This window comes from Achroia grisella, unplaced genomic scaffold (genome assembly GCF_030625045.1).
Source record: "Achroia grisella isolate CSIRO2021 unplaced genomic scaffold, CSIRO_AGI_Agris_v1 utg511, whole genome shotgun sequence".
NCBI lineage: Eukaryota > Metazoa > Arthropoda > Insecta > Lepidoptera > Pyralidae > Achroia > Achroia grisella.
Genome location: NW_026712905.1, coordinates 5,484,404 through 5,501,343, shown reverse-complemented (window position 1 = coordinate 5,501,343; position 16,940 = coordinate 5,484,404). Strand labels below are relative to the sequence as shown.

The following is a 16,940-nucleotide window of genomic DNA, read 5'->3' as shown; positions in this document are numbered from 1 at the left end:
CATGTGCCATACTGACCAACTAAATGAAGCTGCGATTCCAATCTTAAACCAACACGCGCCCGTTATCAAAACGATCAGTAATTAGCGGACAAGCATATTGTTGATTTAGTCATCGATTTCTATTGGCTTTTGTTCTATACTGGTAATTCAAGGCCGTATTACGTTTGCACAAACATCTGTGGATAGGTATAATAATAAAATTCCAGGTAATTAAGGCGTAATCAGGGTGCAGATTATCTGGCACGCTATATTATATTTCTAACTTTATATTTTACCTACTAGCTGTACCCACGGTTTCAACGCAAAATTTATAGCCTATATGTTATTCTGATGTATAAGTTATATTATTGTAAAGTTACATTCAAATCCATTATGTGAAAGAATAACAAACAGCACTGTTGTTAAATTACATCTCTCTTTTAAATAAATATATTTTATTTTTAACATCCCACTCCGAATGGCTTACTTGCGTATGATTATGGAATAGTTAACTAACACTTATTACAATTTAATAAGAATGGTTTCAAAAAAAGCCCATAGAGATTGGTCATGTGCTTTGTTATCATGAGCACTTAATGCGGTAGGTATAGGGATTATTACAAATATTTCTTACACCCCGTTAAGGGTAACATACTTAAGTTTTATATGATATAAAAATTATATACATATAGGTAATATAACTTTGTAAGTTATATTATGGTGATCGTGATATGAGTGCCTTTTATTTTTTTATTAAAACAATAATTAATATTTTATTTTCGTATTTCTCAGTGTAAATTGAATACAGCTGTTGTACTTATTAAAAATGTATTGAATATTGAACTAAATGCAAAGAATATTGGATGTATATTGAGTGAATTTTGAAAATGGAACAGTGAATGTTGAGTAAACAAAGTTTAATAATGGAACACCCGGGTGGATTCGCATCGTCTCACTGGGCTGCCATGCTGGGACATGGCATGCACGGCATGATGCAGCATGACTATGGTCATGCACATGCGCATGCGTCGATGCCGATGGATCTGCATGTTCCTCAGCCGTTTCCTTACTACCGGTGAGTAGCTTTGGACTTTACTAATTGTGTAACCTTTCGTTATTGAGAATGCTTTACCTTTTACTGTTTGAATGAAAATTTTCTTGTTACTTTTATATTGTACGATAATGTCAAGATCAATATGGTTGAAAGGAATTTAATTTAATTACGAGAATTAATGAAATTGTAATTCAATTATTTAAAATAATTTTTAAGGTATATCCATAATAATATGTTGTAAAAACAAGAGGAACTTTAGGCCTCTACCAGACCAAGTAAAAATCATGACGGGACTCTAAATACAATGACACTAATGTAGAAAAGTCTAGCTGAAAACCAATTTTGATGAGTCATTTTCAAAATATCATATCTTTTTTACGAATTATTCACGAAACAAATTATCTCATGTCACTTGAAATTTGTAAATTATGAAGTTTATTTTTAAAATTATTAGATAATATTGTAATTTTGATAAATATAATTTATATAATTTATATATATATATATAATTTTCGAAGGATATATATATATTTAAAATACCATCAAATTAAAATCTTTCTTAATTTCACGTAAAGTTTTACGGCAGCATTCATTACGTATTGTAAAGTTATCTTAGTACTTAAACTAATTACCCATTGTGACACTCACACTTGGCCGAATGTACTGTAAAATAAGTCTGGTTTCCACTTAATATTGCACCACTAAAAAGTGGATACGACCGATATGGTTAGTTATTAGTGCTGGATGCCGCCGGCGCGGGCGCTGCTTTTTGCGCCCGCGTAAGGCAAAACTCGGGGCGCATAGTCCACAGTTGTGACGCGCAAGGAATCACTGCCGCATCCACTCATCCACTGTTATATTGATTTGGCGGAAGACTTTTATAGTAAAACAAATTATACGGGTAAACATAGCTGTTAGGTAGCTTAAAGTAGTAGCTGTGTAAAGCGACTCATTAGATGTTAAACAAATCTTTTGTATTTTAATAATATCTTACTACATTTTAGTCTTATAAATGAGAGTGGGAGAGGGAGAGGGTATAAGAGGGTATTATCTTGTGTATCATTATATTTCACTATATTTTTATTTTATAATTGAAAATGGGAGAGGGAAGTGATATTGTCTGTAATGGGGATTATTGACCCCATTCTATTTTTTATTACTATAAAATTTGAGAGCGTTTGACCGCATTCACACCTCACTTTCAGTGATGATGTGATCTAAGATGTTACACGCTTCAAATAATGCCTATTCCCTATTGACATGTTGTAAGAGGCAGGAAACGCTGACGCTGGAAGAGAGTTTTACCATCATCGTTGATTCCTGGTGAATAAGCCATGATAGCTGATATGTTCATCTAATTATTCTTCATGAAATTTAGAACCTCGTACATCCCTGCAACGCACTTGTAAAATATAGAGGGTTATAATTCAATGTCTTTTGCGTATTTTCCAATACTCAACAAATTTAGACGTTTTATTTTTGCTTCATTTTGTGTTATTGTAGTTTCCATATAAATTTATCTTCTTGTTTTTTGTTTATACAATAACATTTACTTGCCGGTACTTAATATCAATAAGCTTTTTATAATATGTCAATATTGTTAATACTATATATGGAGTCAAATTGAACAATTCACCGAAAAGCAGTATTACAAACAAGATAAATTTCATCGTAAAAGAAATCAATTCAATCATCGATATTGATCTGACATTGTGGACAGATGACTGTCATTGTGTGTCGCCATCGCCGGCCGCCGTTAATGTCCGCTTACTCTATAATCTGTGCGCATACGCAGCCCAAAATTACAATGCGAAATGGCGGCAACCATGTCATTTGGAACACTCAGATGGTCACCGATCATTCGGAGGAACTCTAATTACATGCTTATGGTATTGATGTGGTTTCCGATTTAGTATCGATTTCCTTCGTCCTGAGCGACCTTAAATCGATGAATCGATACGTAATTACGTTTCTGGCGGTGAGATGCGTAATTACGTAGAGATGCTGAGGCGTTGAAATGATTGTTTCGTAGATTTATGACGCAACTACGACATTTATGCTTGTATCGTGTAATCAAATTGAAATATCTTTACAAACGACAACTCTGAAGAAATTCAGAAGGAAGTGTAAAATTAGTAACATCCTACGTGTTATATTTAATACCATGCTTATATATACGAGTGTGTAATTAACAGAATTTTAATGAATAATAAATAAACCTGGATAAATTACACAGCTTAATTCGAAACTAAATAGAGATTGAAACATCTATTTTTTAAATATATATATATATATATATATATAAGTATATTTTATTCACAGAAATATATTTAATTATATTCTGCAAGGATCGAATCCGCCACCACTGAAAGATAAAAAAGTGTGCTTAACCGCTAAACCATTGAGGTCACACAGTATAAGACGCTAGAAGTTTTCAGTATCAATACATTAACATAAGTATGCGAAGTACCATCAGCAAAAACTGATTTAATTTTAAATGATGACTGTATTTGGTTTTGTGATTTTAGGGCATCATTATCTTCTGGTGTCGATTGCAGGTCTAAAAACTATTGTGAGCCCAGATTTCCGCTTTATCATCAATAATTAATGATAAACGCTTGTATAGTCCCGTCTACAATTTAACGAAAATTCCTGAGAATGAGACAGGAAAAAGATATTCCTTGTTAAGAATCTCATTATCAGCATGTTTTACTTATTTTTCATCATATTATAAAATTAAAACACTTTTAATTCTACTCTTCTTTGTATATTATATATAAAATATAAAAAAAGTGTAAAATAATAAAAATAAAAAAGAAGTTGGGTTTTTAATTATTTTTTAGTAGATTTTATATTTTTAATTTTTCATAATATAAATTTTCTAATCGGTGTTAGTTATGGGCAAATGATGTACATGAATTTTAACTGATTGAGCTTTCGGTTAAAATTGAAAACATGTATTATCCTCCAGATTATATGATCAGTATATAGCCCAGTAGTAAGATTGGCTACACCTGTCTTGAATTACTAAGATAGTCAGTATCTTATTAAAATTATTATATTTTAATTAATATTTCAAAGATAATAAAATTAATTTAGGATAGTAGATAATATTTCTTTTAGAAATAAGGAAGCTTGTACATGATTTGTTAAATGCAGTTTAATTTTTAAATTCAATTAGGGAGATTGTAGTGACCACCAGTATATGCATATTTCGTCCTCACTAGTAGGATCCGTCCACGTATATGACGAATAAAGTATTAAAAAAAATTATCTAAATATTTTTATCCGTTAATTAGTACCCATAACAATGAAGTGAATGATCCAGTGTTGTTATTGTTATTATTATTCAATGTAAAGATTTATTCATCAGACATCAGAGCTTACGTTAATGTCCTTACTTCATGTAAGCACATTAACGTAAGCAAAATGTTAATCGCACATGTAACAATTGAAAAACTCATACAATAAATAATTCAGCTATTAATACGTTTCCTGTTCACATACGCTATAATATACCTCGTATTGAAACGTTTAACTGACGGACATGAACCTTAAAAGGGCTTCAAAGAGTTACAGGCTTCATAAATCGAAGAGGCAACCAAAAAACCTTACTATTCTGAATTGGCTCTTAATTCCTACAGCAGTGTGCTGATCGTAAATACTTCACAATTAGTCAGGCAAACTCGGACTTATCTGCAGGAAAAAAACTTTCAACTCTAAGATATGAGACGATTTTCCTTCCAAATGAGGGTTTGTATATGACTGGATGTCGATTTAGTCTTTTTAAATGCGTTTAACTTGAAGTGGTTTGTAAAAGACACGATTCCTCGGAAAATTGAAATATAATAAATGTGAAGTATAGGGTTGAAAGTCTTTTTTATATAAAAGTGCTATCCAGCATGTCTTCTTATGATTAATAGATAATTGGTATAAGTTTATATACTAAGCTGTAGTAAAATTATGTAGTTAACAGATTTATGACTTTGTTGTCAGAAAAGTCTATAGATAAAGTTTCTTGTGAAGTAAATTGTTCTCATAGTATAAATTTTCATCTTAAACGTTAGAACCTTTACCGAGATATTCAACTACTTACCTATATTTATATATAGGTGCAGATAACATAATATTACATAATAGGTAAGTAGGTATTTATATAAAATTTATTGGTATTAAATGTGAACAGATTTTAAAGATTCTTTTTTTAATCTGCAACTATTTTGTCTTCTTAAAACCCGATAAGTAATACCTACATACAAGAGTCAACTTGATCTCCTGAAGAGGATATATATACTTTGTGCACTATTGAAACTGCTGTTGAAAATTGAGATAGAATTGGTTATAATAACACATATAGGGGCATATATATATATACATAGGCATACGTTGAATTCGGATTATAAAGAGTAAAAAGTGGGCATATGTGGGTTCCGATCACCATAACATCGATATATACACAATACATTAATAGATTAAATACTTATTCATCGCACCTTCACTTTTAGTTATAGATGATAGATTTCAACAGTTAATAACGTTTATTCTATTCTGTTCTTCTTATAAGTTTCTGTAACAACTCCATCATTAAATTTATAGGTACCTATATTATAATGAAATAGTTTCTTTAGAAAAAAATGTAAAGTAAATACGACCTGTGTTGGTAATAGCGAATGATGTCGCACTACATAATTGATAGCTGGCAGTACGCAGTGAGAATCCAACTGACGGACTTACAGCACTATTGTTAAGTGTTATTTACTGTACCGTCCGCTCTAGTTTATATCCGTTCAACGAACAGCGCAATTTGTGACTTTGTTGCATACAATCTATCAATAGATAATACTATGTTTTTCTTCTATTTAATTCACGCGTCACCTTCTTTATGGTAAAGATTGCTAGAGACAAGACAGAGTCTCGTCCTTATTATTCTGAAAATTATGTTCCTCGTTCAATTCTCGTGTAGGAAATAGTTATGAAATAATATTTATATTTAAAAGAAGTGGATTGTTTAAGTGGATTGCTTAAACGATATGTATAAATGGAGAGTAAGCTCAGATATGACGGCTGATAGATAGGATCAGTGGAAGAAGATGACATACTGCGTCGACCTCAAGTAATGGGGTAGAGGCAATACAGGCAAGGTAATGATGACGCTTATTTTATATTAAGTAGGTACTTTAGATAAGAGTAGTAATATTATAACCGTTCATGTTAGAAGTAGAAATAAGGATAATAAGTGGGTATTTAACTTTACTTAAAAAAATCGAGTGATTGTTGTCTGTAAAAACGATATATGAGGAAAACTATTATGGGGGAACTTTAGCAACAAAACAACGATTGTTATTAATTTTGTCTGTTTATTGGTTGCTCTAATGTTAAAAACTGCTCAACCCGTTTAGGTGCGATTTTTACTAGTGGCACAGATAACATAATATTTGCTGGTGGTAAGCTTCACTTAAAATTTTGTATTTATTTTATATCAATCGCTTTATAAACCAATAGTTTTAGGGGTACGAACGAAGTTGCGAGCTGGATGCTTCAATGTATGTGTGTGTACTACACTAATACGAACATACACACACACACACACACACACACACACACATAAATTGAAGTATCTGTAGATAATTAAACCTTAAATGTATGATAGCATTTAGTACAAAATCTGTTATATTGATATGTTGTGTCAACATCATGTGTTTTCTACCAATTTCTCGGAAACCGATAGATTAACCTGATTTGTCTCTTGTCAATTTGTCGATCGATCCAGTGACAAACCGTATCGTGAGTACTTTTTGCAGTTTACAGTAATATAAAATAATTGCCCTATAGAAATTAATTTTACTTGCTACTTAGATATACTGAGCGCCATCTTGTCCTAACTAAGGATTGCCACTGAATTGTGGGAAGTAGATAGAAGATAATTCGCCATTCAAATTCTGTTGAATCGTTAATCTAACTGTATTTCTCGTGAATCGATAGTTGATTTACAATGTAGGTACTATTACAAATTAAAAAGAACTGTACCAGTAATAGTTGCATACCCTGTTCTATCAATATGTACCTACCATAACACTAAATGTGTTAGCTGGTATCCCTTTTTATCCACGGCTTAAGTAATTAATACCTTTCTTTTTTATTATTATTAATATAACGTTAAGGTTAACATTATACCTACTCATGTAGTACTTAGTAAAACTTTTAGTTAGTATTTCACTGGGCTCAATGTCAATTGTAAAAACGAAGTTCTTTGGACAATTTCATATGAAATGAATCCGAAAATGAAGAGTAAATAAAACAATATATACAGGTATGTCTTAAATAACAGTGATTATTTTCCACCAGAACACATCTGCTGAACTGATTAACCATTAATTAAACTTAATTAAAAAACTGATGTATTAGGTAGGTACACGCTATCATATAAAATTTATACAACCAATTTTTTAAGAACAACATTTTGACGCTCTTAAAACGGTTGCACAGATTCATTTTACCTTTCTTTTTTATAAGAGTCAGTGATTCTGTCTAACAACATTGTTTAGTTGCAGTACTTGTATTCGTATGTTGATAACACCACATGAAAGTAAAAATACGCGTTTATAAAGTTAATGTAGTCAATTTAAAACGAATTTTCCCCATTTTGCACGGAGCGCAATAATATAATGAAAATGGCGGGCTAATAAAGGAGTCGACAGACTGGCTGGGCCGTTAGAGTGAGCTCAGAGTAGGACCAGAGGGGAGCAGGGATGTCAACCGACCGAGTGTCCTTGTTCATATACGAGATTTTTGCTCTTCAGTATTTGGTAGAAATCCATATTTATCCTCTTAAGAGGTTTATACCTACGGTATGTATATATTTTTAGGTTTCAATATTATGCTCATAAAAAGCAATGAGATCTGTGAGACTCCTCCCGCCAACCATCCTTCGCTGTAACATATGCTGATGTACGAGGATGAGTACGAGATTTTTAGATTAATTATACGATACAAAACTTTTTGAGGTTGACAACCCTGGAGCGGAGGCAGAGGTGCTGAGCGCCTTTTAATTCTTACACCCCATTTGTTGAGGACCGTTGCAGTCCCTGCAATTCCGAACTGGGTTTACAGTAGAGATTATTTTTCTATATTTTGTTATATCTTTCGAGAGTATAATTTACAAATTTGTTTCATATATAAGAAGTGAATTTGAATTTCTGACTGACTCTCAACCTATGGAAATATCGATAACGAACAAAATTAACTCAAGACTGCCATATTATGCTAGTACTTTAGTCGCTTTTTCTAGCATTCAGATGTTTCTACCAGTGAAATACATATAATACAGTCGACAACTCTAATAATAAAAACAACCTCTAACCTGTTTTATATTATATTATTTACTACAAAGAGGAGGAGGTTTATACATTTATGTTTTTCTTATCAATGATAGCCCGATTTTTATAAAACGTTTAATAATTTTCACAACAATCGATTTCAACAAATTCTTAAATATATATACACACATATATCTTGATGATTATATCCAGATATACATATATCTTGATGATTGTATCTCAATGGATAGGTGTGAATCTATTAATGGCACCCAATTTCAGTAATTTTTAATCCTGCCTCTCCTCTGTTTTATTACAATTAGAGTTTCAGATTTAGAATAGGAATGAAAAAATATATTAAAAATAAAGGTGCAGCCACTCCACGGCGTGTTTGTCTCAAATGTTTTCCTAATTCCGCCTTCAGTCCGGCGCCCTTTCATTTGTGCTCAATTGCCCTGCATCCCTTTGGCGCATTTCTTTTATTTCCACTTTTTATTCGCCCCTTTAAGAAATGTCGCTACGTCGATTAACTTTAGTAATTATTAGCTAAAGTTTAGTTTAGGGTTCAATACCATGCAGTAAAATTAATTTTTCTTTATAATCAATTTAATATCAACGAAAAGTAAAAATTCTACAAACGCCTTTTTGACTACTAAAAATAAATAAAATTTAAGCTAAGGTTAATTTAATAGCTAAAATAAGATTATATGATATTCAATGTTGTTTATATTTTAAATAACGTAATTAGTACAAAGAAATATTTTCTTAAATGTCTTGAAAAGTATCATTTCAATGTGGTATTTTATTTTTTGTCGTCTTAATGTCAAGGGATTGGTTTCAAAAACGATTCGATTATTACATTGCCTATAACGATTGCAAGTAGTAATTACATGAAAGACCGTTTCACTAGAAATACAACAGTGGCATTTGTCGGCTATGTTAAATAAAGAGTATCAATTTGCCAACTGTATTAATATGTCCACAATAATACAGGCGGTACTCAACACTAACGCTAATTGGACACTCAATGCACTTTTTGCTCTGAAAAGTCATTATTAAATTTCTATCATAAACAAAGAGTACCAATTTGTCAGATTCTATTAATATGTCCACATTAATACCAGTATAGACAGTAATCAATATATATTAGATATTGGACGGTCCATGTATTTCTTGTTCTAAAATCAAATCATTACATTTTTATTGAATATCACATTACAAGTTTCATTTAGCGACTTCGCTAAATGAAACTTATACAGTACTGTAATAACTAAAAAAATAGAAAATTGATATAAAGTTGTAATAATTATTTAATATTTCAAAAATGTAATATTTATTTATTTATTCATTTTCAATCATACAATTACTATAAAGATTATACATTGGACCCCGCACTAGGCGAACCTGTATTATGTAGATTATTAAATATTACAGATCTGTGAGTAGAGTAGATTTGACATATCAGACGGATAAAGATATTTTAATTTGATTTCATAAAAACATTCCAGATCAATTGTAGATTCATCATCATCATCGTCTCATCCCGGAAGACGTCCACTGCTGAACAAAGGCATTGTAGATTAGAATTGTACATTACATAAATTAAATAAATTAAAAGAGAAAATAAAATAAAAAAGCAATCTCAAGTCTAACACATTGCAATATATTTTTCATTTCCTTTTTGCGATGATAAGTGCATAGTTCATTACATTCACAGCAATTTATACACTGTTAACATTCTTATTAAATTATTGATTGCTTTGGATTATAGATTATAGGTAATACTATTTAAAATTTGTTCAGTGGTATCATAGTCTAATTTTTGTAGGTAATCTTTGGTTCTATTTAGCTTCAATCTTGTTAATATTATCTAACTTACAAAGCGTATTAATTTTTTTATATAAGAATTATATTAACTGTACGATATGTAATAAAAATATTTTCTGTAACATAATAAAATTCAAATTATAATCATGCAGTTTGTAGCACTAAATGACATACTCATCAATCAAATTTCAAAATCTAATGATTTTAGACTGCGCATTTCGCACCTTTTTCGTATTATTAGATTACTAGATTGACAACCTACACTGGCACTTGATTTCATTTTTCTGGTCAATGTAAAACTAACTGATATTGTTATTGATTAATTCAGTTTAATTGCGAAACTTTTACTTTAAAAAAACAGCACAAACTGAATTTCATAGAAATCGATATTGAGTTTATTGCCCTACTCACTTCGACTAATTTTTTTATTAAAAGTTTTCATTTTATATATTAAAAATGGAAGCTGTATAGGTAACAATTCTTTAAAATTACTAAACAAAATTTTATTACTTTTCTTTCAATAAAAAAGTCTTATTTATATTTCTATTCTTAACTTACATTTGTACTAATGTAAGCAAATTATTAAGTAACAAAACAGCAATATTACAGCTACTTCAATCTTTTCCTAATTAACCTTTCTCTATAAACTAATCATAGTCGAGTAGGAAACGGGTGGGTTTATGAAGCCAGTTAAAAACCACAATGTCAACACTGCACCCACTGCAAAACTATGTATAACCACATAATCACTCTTTTTGCTGTTCATTGTGTAATAATCGTTACGGTTCGCCTGATGCTAAACATTTACTATATCTTAAAATGCCCACAACATATATGTATGTATAAAGGTTTACTGTTAACAGAAAACATTCATTTCATATTGCACTCTTAAACGATTGGGATTTGCATTGCAATTAGTTTATAATTATATTAATTACGCTTCTAATTTACTATTAAAATAAAAAGTCCATGTACTTAATTACACCTCAATTAAGAAATTCATCATAACTGCACTTATAAAAGTCCAAGTTCAATATTTATTCATAAAATCATGACGTTTTGAGCTTTATTTGTCCAGCAATTAATAAAAAACCATTACTATTATGACGCAAATAGATGTTTATGACTAAAACTATTTATTTTATCTAATATACACAATGTCTTATAAAAATATACGTAACATTTATTATATCTAATATGTAAACAATTTTAATCTTTAAAATTATACTGTTAAGATTGAAATTCGTTTCTCACGACGAAGTCTAAGTCGGCAGAATTAACTTTAAGGAATATTCACAGTTTATTTATGTATGCCATTACCAAGTACAAGGCAACGGCGACAAAACTCACACTTTATTAAAGCCTATTTGTTTTATTGAATAAATAATTTTATTAGCCGCGGTGTAACTTAACTTATGATTTAGTTCTGGTGTAGTACCAACAAATCGGTTAACTGTAGGGGTTCCGCTGATATAACAGACAGATAGAATTTGTCAATTTTTATATATATATTATAAATTTATTAATGGCTACAATTTATAGTAAAGTGTACCTTATAACTTATCTATATGTTAGTATCGATAACATAGCATTTCAAATTATTTAAGCATCTATAAATGCACTCTGCCATATAAAATGATATAATTACCACAAATGGATAACATTCTACAAATAAGATAAATTCGCGGGGCTGCCGCCTATCGAATCAAAAATCGTATAAATACTTAACGTCTGTAATTAATAGAGTTATCCGCTATTAGCTGTTATAAAACTTCTAGAAAAAGGGGAACTATTCTCTTATTTAAACATTCCCGTAATATCTTACGATAAAGATACCAATTCTACCAATTAAATTACCATTAAAACCACATAAAGCACTCCAACGACATCACTTAGTAATATCAGTAGAAATACGGCATTTGAAACGCAGCTGAATCCAAATGTTGACAATAAAACAATAACTTATTAATTAATTATTAATACGGTTATATAAATTACCAAGTGTCAAGATATACAAGATATCGGTTACCATTCACAAATTATTTGAAATTCGATTTCTATTTCGCTACAAATGTTGATTAAAATAGCAATGATTCTCGTATAGTATAGATTATACGGCAGTAAAATAGAGTATACGGTAGTTATATCTTAGTATAGTCTGTCTATACGTGTACATTTTATTACTGAATCAAGCTTGCGTCACTAGGTACAGAATATTTTTTGGCAATTTTTGGAGAAAGACATATTTTAGTTGTTTTTTACGTGAAACTTAAGACTATGAATTATTAAGACATATTCTTGACCGTGGGAAAAGACAGATGACCACTTCCATGTCAAAGTTCTATATGTTTATAACTTTTATTTTATTTTATTCACTTATGTTAGTTGCGAATTAAAGTATATAGGTATTTGGTACAAATCAATACACTTATTTTCTTTTATAATTGGTTTTTGTCTGCAACTTCAATAGCGTTACATGAAATATAATAATAATAATAATATCATTTCACTTTTATCATCATCACATAACTCATGTACGCTTACCTAAAGCCCGCATTTTGAAATTATTTCCCCTGTAAAAAGGGAGATATATATAACATATATAAAGTAACAATAATTATAATAAATTTAATAATAATAATTTATTTATTTATCACAATTTTTTTATAAGTTCAGATTATACAATATATCAATAATCAAATATGATCGATCGGATAAATTAGCTTATACCCGTATTACATGATTGTATTCGTTAAAATAAACACCCTATTAATGGATTTTTTTATAGCATTAGGCACAACGATCAATGGATATATGTGCATGTATGTAATTATAAAAATTACATTAAAATGATGGATATTTCGCATTAAAAAAAAGGGAGCCGTTGCCGGTCGGTAGATGGCGGGTGTAATATGTTACATTCGGATTCACGCTGCGATGTCGCGACTCTGGTTTATTTGTACCTCCTTGTACGAGATAATAAAGAGTTTTAGTCTTTTAGTGTATTTTTATTAATAGTCCTGACATCTTTCTTAGTTGTACGAAGGACTACTATTTGTTTTTCGACTCGTGTGATAAAATATAGCGCCATTAAAATTAAGTTCCTTGAATTTGTTACAATATTTTTAAAGTACTACCGTGATATAAAAACCGACAATTATGTATTTCTATTTATTACTTTTTAAATAATAGGTATTTAGCAACAATAGTTATTATTTTTTAACATTTAAACCCAAAATTCGTATGTTATAAGTCACTTTTACTATAACGGTATTCTAGTTGTCACCTTATACAGCCAAATACGGTGATAGGATTACTCTTAAGCTTAAGGTAATGTACATTATAAAACCTAAAACCAGTACCAACAATCATACTTAAGAATATAAATGTTTACTAAGAGGAACCGAACCTCCTACTATCAGAAGTAAATCTAAGCCGCTAGGCCACCGAGGCTCAGAGGTACCTTATATATACCTATATATATAATGAATTCTGGAATTTAAGTCTACACTAGATCGTATGAAAAGAACCGGTGATATTTTGTATATACTAATTTTGTACTTACACGGAAACAGTCATAAAGTTTAATACGATACAGTTCCGTAGAAACAGGTGAGTATTAGGTAGTTAGATATAATAGAACCATTACGTATTCACACAGAACTCAATTTAAAAGTACAAATTAAGTATGTATCAGATTTCGCTTTATTTATATCGTGTTCGCTATCGGCTGGATAAACTAACAGTCCGTACAATATACTTAATTAGTCCGATCCCAAGTTTATGCCCCGAGATTGTTATGGTAATCAGGGCTTTTTCGTCCGGCCCGCCATGCGCCGGCGCACGGTTAAGTGGCGTTTTCTTCGATTTGTTACAGATTAGATATAAATTCAATATTTATAATTCGAACGTCCATTTAGTGGTGTGACCGTTTCTGTTTATGTGAATTTTATTGGTGTGTAATGCTTTTATGTTGGTGTCGAAAGCTCTTTTATGTTGTACTCTGTATTTGAATTAAAGGATTGATTCTAATTTAATTTTGATTGTCTATTTGAATTTAACTGTATTTAGTGGACAAGTAGTTAAGTAAAATTAGAAGTCAATAGAATTATTTGTATGTAGTAATAAATTACTTTCAATATTTTTAAAACACTTTCGAGTTCTACACTGAGCAGTTTTACAGTATGTTACACATACTTATATTTTTTGGCAAGTACGTATATGTAAATTCTTCTTTTTTGTCGATTCCTCAAACTAAGGGTCGTGACCACTAGGAATGCTGCTACCAAACAATATTCCCCAGACATCTCTATCCTGTACCAAGTGGATCACCGACTGCATATTTTGCTTGACGGCATCTTGAACGGAATCAGTCCTTCGTGCTGGTGCCCAACATCTGCCCTTTCTTCCGTTCACGTGGCCTACCATTATACATTTTTCCAAGTTATTTGGTTCCCGACGGGTTACGTGATCGAACAAAGTTAGCACACGCTGGAAGCACACTATACTGTGTGATACCTTGTTGCAATATACATAGATATATTAGTGCGGCGCTCCATCCATGAAATTCCTAACATTTTGTGCCAATACCACATCTCGAAAGGGATTATTTTGTATTTTACGTGTATGTATATGGGTATATATACAAAATATAATAAAAAATAGTATTCATGTACGCAAATATTGGTATATGCAGTGATAAACCTCCTTGAGACTATCAGAAGGTAACGTGTATTAAACCTATACCACAGAAAACTACCCAACTGAAAACCTAATCCTAAAATCAGTCCCTTCAAAAATAACCTTCTAGTAATTTAATATTGTGCCTTAATACGGTACTTGTTACCTAGTATTTAAATTACAAGTTTCGAAATATATTTTTAGTTCTAAATTCAAAAATAATCTGTCATCGAAATGAATCGAATCATCATCTTGGAACAATTTTGCCACCCGCAACCAATCAAAAGCGGCGATGAGATTCGATATGAGAATATGGTACAAGTCACAAGACATGTATTAAGTATCCAAAAATAAATTGGTAAGTGTTTCAAATTTAACAGCCCATATATTTATTGTTTCTTATCTTTCTAAAATATAATTATTGAATTATTATTAAGGATTTAAATATATTATTGACAATTTAGATTTTCTAATATTATATTACATATATGTAAAGTACCTAATAACTATATTTTCTTTTTAAGTAACTTATAAAAGAACAAGGTTATGGTTATTGGCTCTATGTATATTTTTTAGTATAAATTATTTGCTGTAAAAGTTGCATATATCTTTGAATTATTAGGAAATTTGTAATCACGACTTGTGTGATGTTATATCTTTATTTGTTTGAATAAAATTATTGTATGTTATTATTTGGATGTTATTGCATTAGTATTTTAGTATAATAAAAATTTTGAAGACTTTCTACAAATTTGTACAATGTGCTATCTGTATGAAATATCAGCACTTCTCTCTAGAATTAAGCCATACACTACTCGATATAGAGCCTCGATCGCGCCGCCCTGTAATTCCAATACTTACGAACATTACCCGGGGATGGCGACTATTATAATGTATTAAGGAATATTATTTTATGGCTATGGCCCCGGTGCGCACATTATGAACGTTTTGAACGCGTCTAAAAATACCGGCCGTGTGTAAGCACCTTTATAAATGTTATGTATCCGATGCGCGGCACTAAACGTCGGAATAGTATGATGTAATTTTGTTAGAATTTAGTCACTAAATACCAAGAAAATAAAGGCAAAAGTAAATTATCAATACGTTAAATAGATACGTCTTTAATTGAATACAATTAAAGACGTATCTATTTAACATATTGGTAATTTATTTGAAAAAACTTGCGATTAGTGTGTGGATACTAAAAAAAGTACAGAGATTTTGTCCAATATATAAAATTCTCGTGTCAACAATTTTTAAAATATTTTTAGTTTACATTTATTAGGTATATATATTTATACACCTACCTATGAATAGAATATGCATATTTTTAGGGGATAACATATCATATAGTGATAAGATATCAAGAAATAATTTATATGCAAAATAACGGATCAGCTAGCTAGCATATTAAAAATCAGCTAGCATATTAAAAAAATCTATTAAATGTAATAAATATAGTTACATGCTTTATAAAGAAAATAAATAAGTATTATTATTGTTATTATAGCCATAAAGAAAGGAAATTTAAAATTGAAATTATCAGATTACTACAAACAATACAAAGTTAAAGAGAGAAACTATTTGATGGTAACCAATAGTTTTAACATTTAATTCGCTATCAAAATATTTAATATGTTACTAATTTTTCAATCAAACTGAAGTATTCTGTTTTGGTTCTGATTGGAGTCCTTAAACTATAGGAACGGGTAAATATTGAGAATATATTACAATTATGTACACGAATTTATTTAACTTTCTATATACGTGTGCGGAAGAGACGTACGCACCATACTCTATCTGTTGATGTTCCGGGTGCAGTCTAAATAATTGTTGCGAAAGCCGAAAAATAGTATGGTCATTAAATGCCTGTACGTAATTGTAAAATATTAGTGCAAAAATGAACATGGGGTTTTATATTTATTACTCTATAGATAATGTTTTAGTACTTAACAAATGATGATATACATCTATGAAGCAGCTGCAAAGGTGTTCGGCCTGTCAGCTTTGATGATCAATTACGTACAATATATCGATGACAAAAATATTTTTATCGATTCGCAGAACGTATCGAAAAGTATTCG

At 30.4% G+C, this 16,940-nt stretch overlaps 1 protein-coding gene across 6 annotated transcripts in view; it reads left to right on the top strand.

Annotated features, from left to right (window-relative positions):
- LOC131846423 (protein trachealess) overlaps positions 1 to 16,940 on the top strand; it is a 202,478-nt gene that overhangs the window by 3,483 nt on the left and 182,055 nt on the right. For all 6 annotated transcript variants that reach the window (XM_059195711.1, XM_059195710.1, XM_059195709.1 and 3 more), the window contains exon 2: positions 772 to 1,054. In XM_059195711.1, the coding sequence (XP_059051694.1) occupies positions 879 to 1,054 (176 nt within the window). In that variant the 5' untranslated portion in view covers positions 772 to 878. The remainder of the gene's footprint in view (positions 1 to 771; positions 1,055 to 16,940) is intronic.